A 13,681-nucleotide genomic window follows, 5' to 3' on the forward strand; every position below is an offset into this window, starting at 1 on the left:
AATTTTTGATCTTTAACGCTGGATCTTCTGGAATAAGAGCTTTATGGAAATCCTGCAGATTCAGCCTTTCAGACCTGTGTAACCACATGACCAGTGTTTATTTATTGTTTGTGAGTTCTTAGAGCGACTGCAATCGCCTGTGGTCTCGTGTCTTTTGTGCTCTAGAGCCTGTGTTCAGTTGCTGGCTGTCTGTGTGACATCTTGCTCAGTCTCTTCTCAGTCCTGGCTCTCACCACTGCAGAATGCACTGCAGCCACCCACAGCTGCCTCAGTTCATGTTACTCTGTTTTATCTTGTCTTTAGCCATGCCACAAAGGATTACCGAGCCTCCAACAACTGCAGCGCGTCAATCAGACGCTCTCATTGAGCAGCTCGTTCTTCTGTCTGCTGTGCTTTCACGTGCTTATCTGAGGCCTTTCTGGCTGACCTCACCTGCACATTTGGAGGCCTTTCTGGGAGGTCTTGAACCTTAGTTCTCCTTATGATGAACTGGTCAAAAACTTGTGTCTGAAGTGTATTTTGAGTGGAGTGAGCGTGTTCATCTTTTGATGATGAGTGCTGGTAGGTGAGGCGTGGAGTGAGCACCTGCACATTCTGTTCTCCGTGTTCCTGTTGACCCCTGAAACAGGGACAAAAGACCAAAATTAATGAATTTAGAGGTGAATCTAGTTAAGGGCCTGCAGCTATGCTAAAGAACACGATTAAAATAGGACAGCCAGATGCACAGAAAAAGAGTATAAATAATAGAATGCAAGTCAGCGCAGACTTGCTGAAAGTTATACATTTAAGCAGAAACAAAAAGTAAAAGCAGAATGAAGAACAGGTTGGTAGCTAAATAAAAGCATTTTTAAAGGATCTGAAAAATTTAAAAGGCTGAAAATATATGAATTTTACTGTATGTTTAATATGGTAAGAAATATGGCCTGAGAGTCTGTGAAAAGGTTTTACCACTCAAGCCAGTTTCAGTTGGAGTCCTGTGTCTCCTCTTAGGCATTTAATTTCAAAAGAAGTTAGGAAATAGTTGGTGAAGAGGAACCAAAAGAAAGCAACAAAACAGATCTTGAAAAATTAATCTATGAGGAAAAGACAGAAAAACTTATATTTTCTTTCACAGCATGCAGAGGGGCCTGCTAATTAGAGATGTAGAGATAATCTTCAAGTACGTGAAAAATCTCTGAAGTGAACAGAAGGGCCTATTTTTAATTTATGGTGGTGTGATAACTGGGAAGTTGAAGAGATTATTCCAATTAGGCGTTAAGAAAAATGCTCTAAGGATGGGTAGGTAAGAAGTAGATGGAGAAGCTGTGAGTTCCATCTCTGGAGGTCTTTAGCAGAAGACAAAACAAGAATATTGCAAATACTCATTGGCCTTAGGACACAATAGGGAACCAGATGATGTCTCTAGACATCTCTCAGCCTCTTTGTTTGTGCCACTGTGATTCTCTCAATTTCTTTCAAAATAATCAGAGACAAGGGTGTTTGGTGTCTCTCAGCTTACAAAGGTGCCACACTTTTATCTTGTGTCACACTTAGATCTAGTTCAGCAATTTGTGGCTGGAAAAGTATCTTTTGATTGGATAAAAATTTGATTTATTGATTTGTGTGAATTGGCACCATGTCTGTTTTCAGCATCTGTTTTACGTTTTGGCCCATAGGCCTCAATATAGACCAAGAAGCCATAAATATATTTAATTAAAAAAATATAAAAGCTCTGTTCACCAATGTTGCATTGGAGAGGAAAGGGCAGCTGGGGAGGAGGGTTCTGAGGAGGGTTCTGGTCCTGCTGTGCCATGGTGCCAGGAGCTGTGAGTGAGTGAGTGCTCAGCTGCAGTGAGGGAGCTCCTGGGCTGGGCTGTGCTGGCTGCGTTCCCTGGCAGAAACGCCTGCCTGGAGCTGGGAATCAACCTGGGGCTCAGGTTACTGTGGATGAGCTGAGCAAACAAGGTTTCAGTGGGCAGGATGGACCTGGGAGACTCTTCTGCACTTAAATAAATCTGCAGGGTTTTTTTTAATTGTGGTGTTTGGATATGAAATATTAAAATTCATAGGAAATGGGGCATAATAGTTAAGGACAGGCTGTGTTTTAGAAGATTTTGCTTGCTAGAGCCGTTTAGAAATCCATAAGTGATTGGGTGGCTAGAGTAGCTCCTGATAGGAAATTGATCATTTAAATAAATTTTTAATTGCTAACAAAAAACCTTCTAATTTTCTTTCACTAATTTCTAGGAATAATACGCCTATAGCAGTTTTTACCACTTGGAAGTAAATACGAGATTCATTGACTTTGGCAAAAGACTGTGAAGACTAGATATTTCAAATTAAATGGGTTTTGTTGTGGTAAGATAGTATTTTCCACTGAAATTATAATTTTCCAGAAAATACTGGTCTGTTCACTTACCAGTCTTGAATGCTGGAAATGAGAAAGTATTCAAAATACAACTTAAAAGGGTATATTAGTAATGTACTTTAGTTTTTACTGTATCATTTACTGTACATCAAGTAAAGGCTTAATATATCTGAAATAAACTGTTCTGCTCTATACACACTTTTCTTTTTTTCTTTTTTCTTTTTTTTCCTTTTTTTTTGTCTTGTAAGTACTGCTTAATATCCCAAACTTTTATTAACTATTGCTTGAAGCTTTAACTGTAAAACGTCTCACAGCACCTTTTTTCCTCAGTCACAGGTGAACCATCATCCATCCAATAATGAAACTTATCAAGAGAGGCTGGCACGATTAGAGGGTGATAAAGAGTCGCTCATCCTGCAGGTATGTCCAAAAGAGAGGAGAGTATTGTCAGCACAGTTGGTGTTCACTGCAAAAAGCAAAAGGGGCAGAGTGTTTTCTGTAAAACAAATGTAACTGATATTGAACCAGGAATTAATTTGTAATCTGCATAATCTCTGTGACTGGTTTCACGGCAGGGTAACCTGGTAGAGGAGAGAGGTGTAACAGCAGTCAAAGCTTTTCCTGTTTATGTGCCTTACCAAAATTGTTTACATCATCAAAAAGCTCAGGGAGGAGGGAAACAGGGATGGAGAAAATTTGACAGTAAAATGCATGCCTAAACTCTTCCAGGTTTCCTGTTTCCCAGTTGACCAAGCCTTTTCCAAACAGATCCCATGTCCTGTCTAAGTTCTCCTCCTGGAGAAAACACCAGTTGCACAACTTTAAAAGAATATTTTTTTCTGGGTGTTTTTGCTAGTACAAAACTGCACATTCCACGCTTTTTAAAAACTGAAGCCAGAGATTATTTAAATAGTCTTTGCATATCCTTTCCCTTCATGCTTTCGAATGCATATTATGAGCACATATATTTATATCAAACAAAACTGAAGTGTGTTGGGTAGGTGTTGTCTCTGCTTTCCATCACAGGTTTCTGTAAACATGTCTTATCCTGTATGTTCTGCTCACACTTGAGTTCATTTACTGAGCAGAAGCCTCACTGCTGTTGTTCAATAAACAAAAAATATTTTGAGACCCAAGCTTTGGCTTGCTTGGATATTTTTTTTCCATTACTGTTAAACTGAATTGCTGTTACCAAATTTAGGAAAAAACCCACCTGACTGAAAAAAAATCTTCTGGTTGGAATTTCAGTGTGTGCTACAAATTCCCTTTACAACTGATATTTATTAGAGCATCTTTAATCAAGTTGTTGTTAACGCTAAAAACTTGGTTCTGTTAGCAACAGAAACAGCTTTTCACACTGCACATTCACGGCGTGCATGCATGAGCCACTCCTGAGTGGAGACACAATTGGGTGGCCCAATGCATCTGTGCCTCCAGAGCTGAGGAACTGCACCCCTGTGCCTTGGGCTGTGGGGTCTCTTTGTTCCTCATATTTGTCTGTGAAGTCCTGTGATGTTCCTCTCTTGGTCCTGCAGATTGTCAGTGACTGTTTCTTCCTCCACACAGACAGGTACCCAGGAATGCAGCCAACCAAATGCACAAAACACAGGGGTTTGTCAGGTGTTTTGGGGCCTGCCCAGAGTTTTTCTTAGAAGGAACAGAGTAAAACCAGAACTAGAATATTTCTCTCTTGCATTTTACTCCCATCACTTCCACCCCTCATCAAACCCAAAGACTTGGTCAATATTTGTGCGTTTTCCTTTCCCACTGCACAGCATCACCGTGGAACTGCAAAAACCCCAGGCACATAAGATAGACTAAAACCTCAGTCTGGAAGATGAGCATCACCAAGAGCCAAGATGCCAATGTGGAGCTGGGTTTAGGACCTGCTTTACCCCGGTTCTTCTGTGCAGGCAGTCCAACCTGAGGAGCACAGGCCAGCCCCAAGCTGAGGTTCCATGGCCTGAGGGACTCTGCTGGTGCAAACCCGGCTGCTGAGTGTGACCTGTGGCAGGAAGGATGAGAAAGGAATGGGAGCTGAGCACCTCTGTTCTTCTCCTGCTGAATGGCACCAGTGGCTGGCCCATGGCTGCAGCCTAGAGGGAATATGGGGCTGGGAGCACTCCAGTTCTGGCCTCAGACTTTTAAACCTTTCTCACACTGGATTTTTAGCTAAGTGCACAATCCCCCTCACTTTTACAGACCATGTGTTACATACAGGCTGAGCCTTGCAGGTGTTGCACTCCTAAGGCAGGGTGGAACTGCCAGTGCAGCACAACCTGAGATTTTGTTCTGGGTGCTGCCCGTGGGTTCCTTGAAGAGTCTGGCAGGTGTGATCCTGGACAGAGGGGAAAATATGAGCTCCAAGTGGCTGATGTGTCTCTCAGCCCAGCTGCTGGAACGCTCCACACATGCTTCTGAAACTGCCAGGCTTTCACTAAATTCCCTTGCAGGTCCCATTTAACATCCAGAGTTGTCCTTCCAGGTTGCAATGGTTTCTGTACCTAACCTGATGCTCTAAATAAAGCTGGTTTTCTTTCTCTGGAACTTGCATCACACTGAAGGAGAGAACTCAATTTGTTTCTTGATGTCTTCTGACTCACGTGGGGATTTTTTGTGTATCATCCCTCATTTAATGGGAACAAAACAAAGTAGACAAGCCACAGCTTTCCTTGCAGGGAGTTCTCCTGCCCCAGCTTGGATGTGTCCCCCTGCCATGTGCCTCCACCCACTCCTTCCTGTCACCTCTTGAGTCCAGCTGTACTCTAACCTACAGCCAACTACTTTAATGGAAAAAAAAATCAAGTAGTCCTTTTTCCTTTACCCTTCATTTTTTTCTGTGATTCTTTCCCAGGCATGCTTGGCATTACATCTGCAGTTAAAAGAAATGCAGATCTCTCCCTGTGCAACTTCCCTGAAGTGAACCCAATTGTTCACTGGGTTTTAGACATGCTGAAAAGTGGATATATCTTAAGAGTTTCACTTGCACATACTGAACATTTTTATTTTGTTTTATTAATGAAGGTATTGCAGGGTTGAATGTGGGAGCATATGTGAGATTTTGTTAATACATTTACTTCAAAATGCAGTTTAAACACCTTAGGCTCCTTTGTTTGTTTTACATCTTTTTCTAGAATAATCAAGGCTTTTATATAAATAAATAGCCAAGAAGAATATCCAGGGTGTATCTTCTTCTTAACATAAGAATTATCACTGCTATTTTTTCCATGTCTTTCTAATGTTATCGTGGGTGCCGTTTTTTCTGCTTTGCACGATTTGGGTTCAGCTGCTGGGCTTTTTTTCTGACACGCTCATTTCTCTGTACCACAGTTCTTTTCCAGGACTGCTTCTTGTTCCTTTTCCTGGGGTTCACTTTCCCTATCTCCTGCTTTTGCTTTCGTGTTTTGGCTTGCCAAAGCCTGGGAGTTCCTGTTGGAATAGAACTTGGCCACAGCTAAAACTTGCCTTTGCCCTTTGCAGTCCTTATAGCTTCAGAACTCTTTATTGATAAGTAAGCTATCAGTAAAGTTCTGTTCCTGTAAGAAGTGAAGTAGCTGGTTGGGTTGGGAAGGAGCAGTTTTCCTGCTTATCTGTTTTCAGGAGTGAAATGCCAACAGGACCCGAGATGGTGAGGCACGCTCCAAAACCACATGATATATTTCCAGTATCCTCTGCTCTTGCTTGCTCCTTTCCACTTTTCCAGACTTTTGCATGAAGGCACCCAGGCTATCTATAGGTAGCATTGCACCTCTTCTTGAAATGCCCTTTCTTTTTTTATATCAAAACAAAACGGTTGCAGGGGAGGGGAGATGAGAGGGCGGGGTTGGAGCAAAATAGAGGTAAGGCTGCAAAACTGTCAGCCTTGGTAGAGCAGGTTGCTGCAGTGCACAAGAACATTAAAGCTTTGAGGGCTTTAAAAGGGATCCTCTTGTCAAAACGTGCATTTGGATGTTCTATGCATAAGGTAATTGAAACTTATTTCCAGTCCCTTCAGTAGCACTGTGCTTCTCTCAAATTACAGGTGAGTGTTCTCACGGATCAGGTGGAGGCTCAAGGAGAGAAAATCCGGGACTTGGAAATCTGTCTGGAGGGGCATCAGTTGAAGCTGAATGCTACAGAGGAAATGCTCCAACAGGTAAAAATCTGGATTCCAGAGCTGCCTGCTGACCTTCTCCAGCAGTGGGGTGAGCACACATGGCCAGCTTGTCTGCATGTGTGACTGCCTTTGGCAGCAGGATAAAACAGGGAGGAAAAAAAAAATCTTCTTTTATTGTTCTCCTACTGCTTTGCACTACCCCCCCCCCCCACCCCCCCCAGTAAATGTTTCTTTGTGTCTCTGTTGCAGAAAAGTTTTACTGGCTGGTTGCATAATGCTGTACGTGGCAGCCTGTAAAATGAAACTATTGTGTCTTATTTGAGCTGTGCTTACTTGGACATGGCTGAGTAACTGGTTAGACAGGTTAAATGTATCTAATACATGTAGGAGTTATAGAATTAAGCAGTTTTATTTAAATGCCTTCTGTTCTTATATGGCTTGGAAGTTGAACAAGCAGCAATTTGAAATTCATTACTGTATGAAGTTCTGTTCTAGAACCATTTTTGCTTAACTTCGGCGCTTCCCCTTAATTTGATACGAGAAAATTAGTATATAAAGACATTTTTCTTTATTTCAATCTACAGATTCAGACTATGTGATTCATTTTTTGTTCTTTTGTGTTCTGTGTTGAGGGAGCAGAGCAGATGATGAATTAAAAACCACACAGAACTTGCAGGTCTGTTGATGGCAAAGTTCTTTCCCTGTGCAATTTTCTGTTGTTACAGATGCAGATCATGCACTGTTAATGCAGCACATAGATACCAAAATAGATTTGAAACTGTAAATCAGTTCCAAAAATCTATGCCAGAAATTTTTAGGATAGGTACTGTTCTTGATGAGCTTAGTTCTTCTCCCCACACAAATACTTTGTGTTATATATTTGCTGTTTTAGTCCATGTGAGATGCACAAGCCTTTTTATGAACTGATCCAAACTTTAAATTATGATAAGGATCCTTGTGCATATGTATGTAAACAGCAGCAGTTTCTATAAGATAAAATTGTATCCTAAATATTTTAAATTATGATTCTCAGAGGCTTTTGAAAAAAACCCTTCCATCTGACACAGTCCAGAACCTTCCAGCTGGGAAAGGTTGTATTCTGAGGGGATGTCTTCAAAAAGGCAAACAGTGAGTGCAGGTAGTTTTCCAGTGAGCTCTGAAGTGAAACTCAAAGGGATTAGTTAAATCTGTTTTCAGACTGCAGGAAGTCCTTCACAACAGAGTGCAGAAGCTTTCTGTTCCACTCTAAAGCTAGGTAGCTGTTCTGTGACTTCTGTTAAAACTGTTTATTCTTTCTCTGACTTAAAGTTTTTGCCCAGATAGTCTTCTGGGGAGACTGTGAACTTTAAGCCTTATTTACCAGAACACTGAGGCATCTAGAAATAGAATATAATGTTGCATGAACATTGCCATTTCAGTGAAAATGTTTGCATCTGCTCGTCTGGCACGTGCACGAATTGCTTACAAAGCTGATCCTAAAGTGATAAGCTACAAAAGGCTGTACCAAAGCTAAGGAAGTCAGGGAATCTCCAGATGTGTCTAAAATAAACCTTAAATCTAAATTTTGGGATAACTCTGAACAGCTGTAGTTGTTGTTTCTGCCAGTAGACAGTGGGATATGGGAAACCCAAGTTAGATCTGTCAGCAGAGAAGTTGTACATTTATTGTCTCAGCAGAGGATCCTATTTAATACCATTTCTTTTGAAGGGTCTCTTCTCAGTTCATCTTGTTGAAAAGCTGATCCTCTCTGGGGGATGAGTTGAGGTTTGGGCAGAAGAGAATGACCTGATCATGTCGTGATGGTGACATTCATGTGAGATACCTGGCCAGGGGACTGTCCTGCAGATACTTTGTCCAAAGTAGAGTGAGTGTGTGGCTTCAGGGGGTTCAACAGATGCATCAGTCAGGTTTGGGGGAGATTTGGGTTCAGATCTTCTCACCCAGCAGCTGCTGCTGGTGTCCTGCTTTTCAGAATGACTTCTGTTACCCTCTTAGGAGGGGATGTAGTGTAAATTCAGGTTTATTTTGTGGTTCTGCCTCCTTATTTACAATATATTCAACTCCTTTGATTTTTGCCTTTGTGAACTGAAGGCAGCTGCTTCCTCTAAGTGGAAAATGGAACCATAAAGTCCTGTTTTTTTACTTTCAAGAGCTATAAGAAGAGTGACTCATGAATAATTCTGTGCAAAAAAATGCTTCAATTAAAAAAATCATAAACTTTAGGATAACCTAATGATGGTATCTGGAAGTTCCACAGCAGAAAGGGTACCTAATGCTACCCTGCAAAGTAGTTTTTGCTGAATCTGTGCTAGCAGAGACTTGTCAGGGTGGGGTTACTGGCAAAAAATCCTTCTGGCTTATGATTTATGCACAGTTGTTTTGAATCCTGCTACAAAGTGATCATGGAGCCACTTCTGAAACATTAACTGAAATAAAAGTTGTGCAAATAACCTAAAGTGGCTGTTGAGCATTTTGGGTGGGCATCTTGAATGTGGAGTAACAGCAACAGAGGAGAAGGCCTCGTTCTCCTTTCATCCTTCTCTTTCTCCCTCACCATGTTTCTTCTGCAGCTGCTTTGAGACTCTCATGCTCAGCAAACCTCCCCAATGACTGCGAGAAAACCAACCTGGGCTTTGGAAGGAGGGGCTGTTTTTGTGGTGGCTGAGTCAAACAGCCACAGGAAAGGTCAAGGGATGGCAGAAGGGCAGGGGAGAGATGTGCTTGGACCTCACTGTTGATGGGAGCCCAGCCAAGGAAAACAGAGCTCAGCAGCGTTTGAGCCATGGGAGGATCCCATGTGAGAGAGCAGAGATGGCCTGGTGTGCACAGTGACAGATCATGGGATGCTTACAGCATCAAACTCCATGGTTTAATTTTGTAAGGACACTTTTTCCACTGCAGGTTGTCACAAAGAGAAGTATTTTTCCACCTTGAAGGTGCCTGCATTTTCTTCCTTCAGGAAAACGAAGCCGGCCTTTTCAAAGCTCATGGAAGTCAATGGCAAAACTCGAATTCAGTCCTGAAGTGCAATTCAGGTTTGGACCAAGAAACAAGGCCATCCTTCACAGTAAATGGTAACAGCAAATTTCTGGAACGTGGCAGGGAGCAGACAGAAGTTTCATCTCATGGAATTACCTTGCAGTGGGGTGTCTCCTGCTGTTGACTGTGTAAAGGATATGGAAAGGCTGACCCATGTGAATAGCTACCTGCCTTTCCCTTGGCACATTGTAATAGAGATGGCTGGAAGTACAATCAAAAAAACCTCCTAGAATTATCCTAGGCAAACAACTTATGCTGTGACAGTCCATTTCCAGTATATCAACACCTTTAAATCGTAAAGTTACAGCCAATTTTAGAGACGAATGATGTGTTTGTGTTTATGTCTTGTTCTAAGTTACTTTGTGGCATTACTAAGCTCTTTCTTCCAGTCAATTTTAAGGAAGATTTTTTTTTGAGAGGAGAGAGGGCCTTGGGGGAATCTCCTATCAATGTGCTGTGGAATTTGAAAGCAGAAGTAATTTTTGCTCTATAAAGTTGCCTAAACTGTTCTATAACATAGAGTACCAGCCATGCCTGATGTAAACACATCAGTGCTGTGGAATCTGTGCTGCCAGGCCTGACAGCTGTGTCGTGTCCATCTGGAAAGTGAACCTTCTGCAAATACAGATTTCACCTCCACGGTTCCTTTACATGCATTTCTTGGTAGTTATCATGAGTATTTCCAGTTTGTTACCTCTAAGATCCCAGAGCTGCATTTTATTTATTTAACAGACAGTGATTTCCACTGAAGCTCTCTGGCATAAGGGACAGCAGTTTGCTTTGCCAAGGACATTTCTGGTCTGGGTGGCAGGGTCTTGGCTGTACCTGACCTGAGCCAAATCCTAGATGTGGTCTGACCATGTCTTTGTGCCTTCCAAATAATTTCTGACACAATCTGGGGGACTCCTGTTGGATAGTTTTGTTGTGTGGACACAGTTGTGTCTTCAATCAAGTGAATGCTTTTGAAAAGTATTAAGGACTTGATTTCAGGATTCTTGGTGTCTTAAAAAAATACACATAAGCTCTGAAATGTTTGGGTGCAAGCAGGAGTGGATCTCTGCTCTCGTGTCAGTTTATGGCCCACTTCTCTCTGGGTGCAAGGGCCAGAGGAAGCTGTGCCAGACAGTGGAAAGCCTTTTACAAAACTGGATTCAAAGAATGCAGAGAGGAGCTGTATCTGACTAGAATCCAACACTGTTCAGAGTGTACCTGCTCTGGTTTTGCAGTTGTCTCATGCTTAGGGGAGCCAGAATCCTGTCTTGGTTGCAGGGTATAAATCTGGTGTGTATCTGTTTGCTCCTCAGGAACTTTGCTGGCTGGCAAAGGCCATTCCTTCAACTTTCAGTTGTCTGAGTTATCTGATCTTAGATGAATTTCAGCACTCGTTTACAGCGTGCAAGAGCTTCTTGCCAGCAGCTGGAATAGTGTTTCAGATTTGGAAGTGTGCTCTGTGCTGCTCTGGTTGAGCTCTAAGGTTTTTAGAGCTGCTCTCAAGCTGTGCAGCTTTATCTCTCCAGGTGAGCATTCCAGTGCTCTGCTCTTTTGCAGTGAACATGGGCAGGAATCTGCTCCTCAGGCAGATCCAAGGGCTGGTCAAGCTGGCAGGGCTGTGGGAAGCTCTGTCCTTTCTCTGCCTTAACCATGTAGTGGGCAAATGATGGATTGGAGGGCTGTAATTCCCTGCCTGCCACTGCCTTGCACCATTTCATGGTGATTGCACACGTACATCGCTCTCAGCTGTGCTTCCAGCTAAGCAAATATCTTATTTCTGCCACAGCTGACACACAGCACTTGAGGAGTGCAGTCCTCATTAGGGGTGCTTCTGGCTGGATTTTGCTTCCCAGGTAGGTGGCTTGGTCTGTCTTGTCTCTCTCAAGGCTTTTCATACGGGTGAAAAGTGAGGAATTTTTCAAATGTTGTGTTTTGTAGAGTGCACAAGTGCAAAATGGGATCTTTGGGGTTGTTTTTTTCCCCTCCTCACTTGACTATAATCTTACTTAATAGTCTCTGAATCAGTGTATGGCATGATTGTTTCTTCTCTTTTGTGGAGAGCTAAACGTCCTGGAATTTTCTGTGCTTGCAGCTGGGAGCCTGAAAGGCTATGGTATCTTCTTTTCAAGCTGTTTTTGTCAGGTTAGATTTTATAAGCTGTTTAATAAGAATTATATATTTCCAAGACAACTAAATGTGAGTGTGAGATATCCTGCATGTGCTACAGCTTTATTGGGAATACTGGAAAAGTTGATTAAGTATTTTAGAAATAGACAGTGTGAGTTTTAAAACGTGTGTTGTGTTTGGAAATAGTTTGCTGTTCTTTGATCTGTCTGGTGCATGTATATCATCACTTCTGCACGCCTCCTCAGTTCTTGAAGTTACAAGTTGAATTTGGGAAAGGAGCTTTAAGAAGGTAAATTACACTTGCATAGTATAATGTATAGTACATGTTAAAAACAATATCTTGTATTCTAAAGAAGACTCCCTAGGATATGTTCTACATTTGTTCTATTTTTCAGCTAAGATCTTCCTAAAGCTGCTGCAGCCTAAATTACTATTCTGCCTGTCCTTTTTTCTTTTTTTCTTTTTTCAAACCAATAACATAAATCTGTATTTTCTTTTCTTACAATTACATATTTATTCTGGCTGGATTCAAGTTGCATCATACTACTGAAACACACTGTAATTTCTCTGTAACAAAATGGTTCACATTCTTAATGAGCTGTTCACTGTGAGCATCTGCAAGAAGATGAAAATAATTGCTTCCAGATGTTCCTGTTTCAAGAGGAGACATTGACTTTAAAGGGCACTTGCTTTCAAAGCAAAGTTGGGTCCTCTGGATGCAAGAGGGATTGTCAGCTGTTTTACATCAGTGCAGCTCCATTGAAAACAAACCAGGGCTAGTTGGCTGTTGTGCCTATTTTAAGTCAATAGGTTTATGCCAGTTTACTCCAGCTGAGAATCTGATTTCCCAGCTTCAGAGCAAAATGTAAAGTTTTGTTTGAGCTGATTAAAAATGAAACAAACCCAAACAGCTGCCTTCATACTCACTTGGACCAGATAATGGCTGCACGTTCACACAGAGCTCCCGAACTTGGGATGAGAGGAGGGAATGTGAATTGCTCTCCACTGCACCAGTAAGGGTAATTCAGGGGTCTGTAGGAAAAATAAGGAGTCGTGCCAGATGGGGCACTCAAAAGATGGATCTTTTGTTTAAGATCCCTAGAGGGGTGCTGTGGCTCCTTGCCTTATTAAGAAATCTTCCTCCCATATCATAGAACACTATGTCAGTGTCCAAAAAAAATTCTAAATGTTGTTTTAGCTCAAGAGTGAATACAGTCTGTCCATGGGGCCAGAGTTGCCTCATCCTGCTCTTCTTTCTGATGTTCAGTGGCCTTATTTCATTTCAAAGTTCTCATTTTTAACTCTGTCTTAATCTGCAGCAACCTGCTGTGTTAACTAACAGCTGAGCAGAGCCTGTTCCAGTCTGGACTGGGATGTGCCTCCGAAACGCCTGCAAATTAGTGTTTTTCTGGAAGACAGAGGATTATTTGTAATTATCATTGTAATTTATAATCACCTGTATAGAAAGCAGCTCCTCCAGGGATTTCATTAAGTGACTGCCTCTTAGAGTTTCTCAATTGAAGAAGTCAGTGCAATATCTTTTCCTGATTAGTGCTTGATTTATTTCATTCGGAGAAGAAAAAAAAAGAAAAAAGCCGAAACCATGAGGCCACATTGCTGTTTGTTTTCCCATCCATCCACAAATGCCATTGCCAATGTCAGCAGGAATAGGCGTGGCATTGGGAACAGTGGGTGGCTTGGATAATTGGTGTTGCAATGCAGATGCAAGTTTAGTACCATTTTAAATTTGTGCAATATTCCCCACCAGACTAAAATAACTTACACGTAGAGCAGATTTTGAAATAAGCTTTAACTCTGTAATCTTTGCAATAACCTTTGTGGCTGCTCCAAGCCATGGTCCACAATGTACTGCACAGTTTGGGGCAGAGGAGGAGATGACAAAAGGCTGCTGGACGTGGTGATGTCTGATCCCTCAGTAACATCAGCGGAGATCAGGATTAACTATGGCTACTTGAATTAAATCACTGCCATGTAACTCAAAGCACAGTCTGCTGGGGTTCCTCAGTGTGATTCATATGATCAACACACTAATGGGATTTGTGAATTATCATAAAATCTTT

General features: G+C 41.8%; 1 protein-coding gene across 20 annotated transcripts in view; it reads left to right on the forward strand.

The window, feature by feature from the left end:
• The window catches only part of PPFIBP2 (PPFIA binding protein 2), a 99,056-nt gene that overhangs the window by 56,447 nt on the left and 28,928 nt on the right, over window positions 1–13,681 (forward strand). For 16 of the 20 annotated variants that reach the window (XR_010080439.1, XM_063397612.1, XM_063397617.1 and 13 more), the window contains 2 exons: window positions 2,678–2,767; window positions 6,369–6,482. The exons of 1 other annotated variant lie outside the window; for it this stretch is intronic. Coding sequence is in view for 17 of the 19 variants with exons in the window: in XM_063397612.1 (XP_063253682.1) it covers window positions 2,678–2,767; window positions 6,369–6,482 (204 nt within the window). In the remaining 2 variants the exon portion in view is untranslated. Of the gene's footprint in view, window positions 1–2,307; window positions 2,338–2,677; window positions 2,768–6,287; window positions 6,312–6,368; window positions 6,483–11,305; window positions 11,327–13,681 lie in introns of those variants that run through there. 3 more of the 20 variants (XM_063397627.1, XM_063397631.1, XM_063397632.1) reach the window with 3 other exon arrangements.

This window comes from Prinia subflava, chromosome 5, assembly GCF_021018805.1.
Source record: "Prinia subflava isolate CZ2003 ecotype Zambia chromosome 5, Cam_Psub_1.2, whole genome shotgun sequence".
NCBI lineage: Eukaryota > Metazoa > Chordata > Aves > Passeriformes > Cisticolidae > Prinia > Prinia subflava.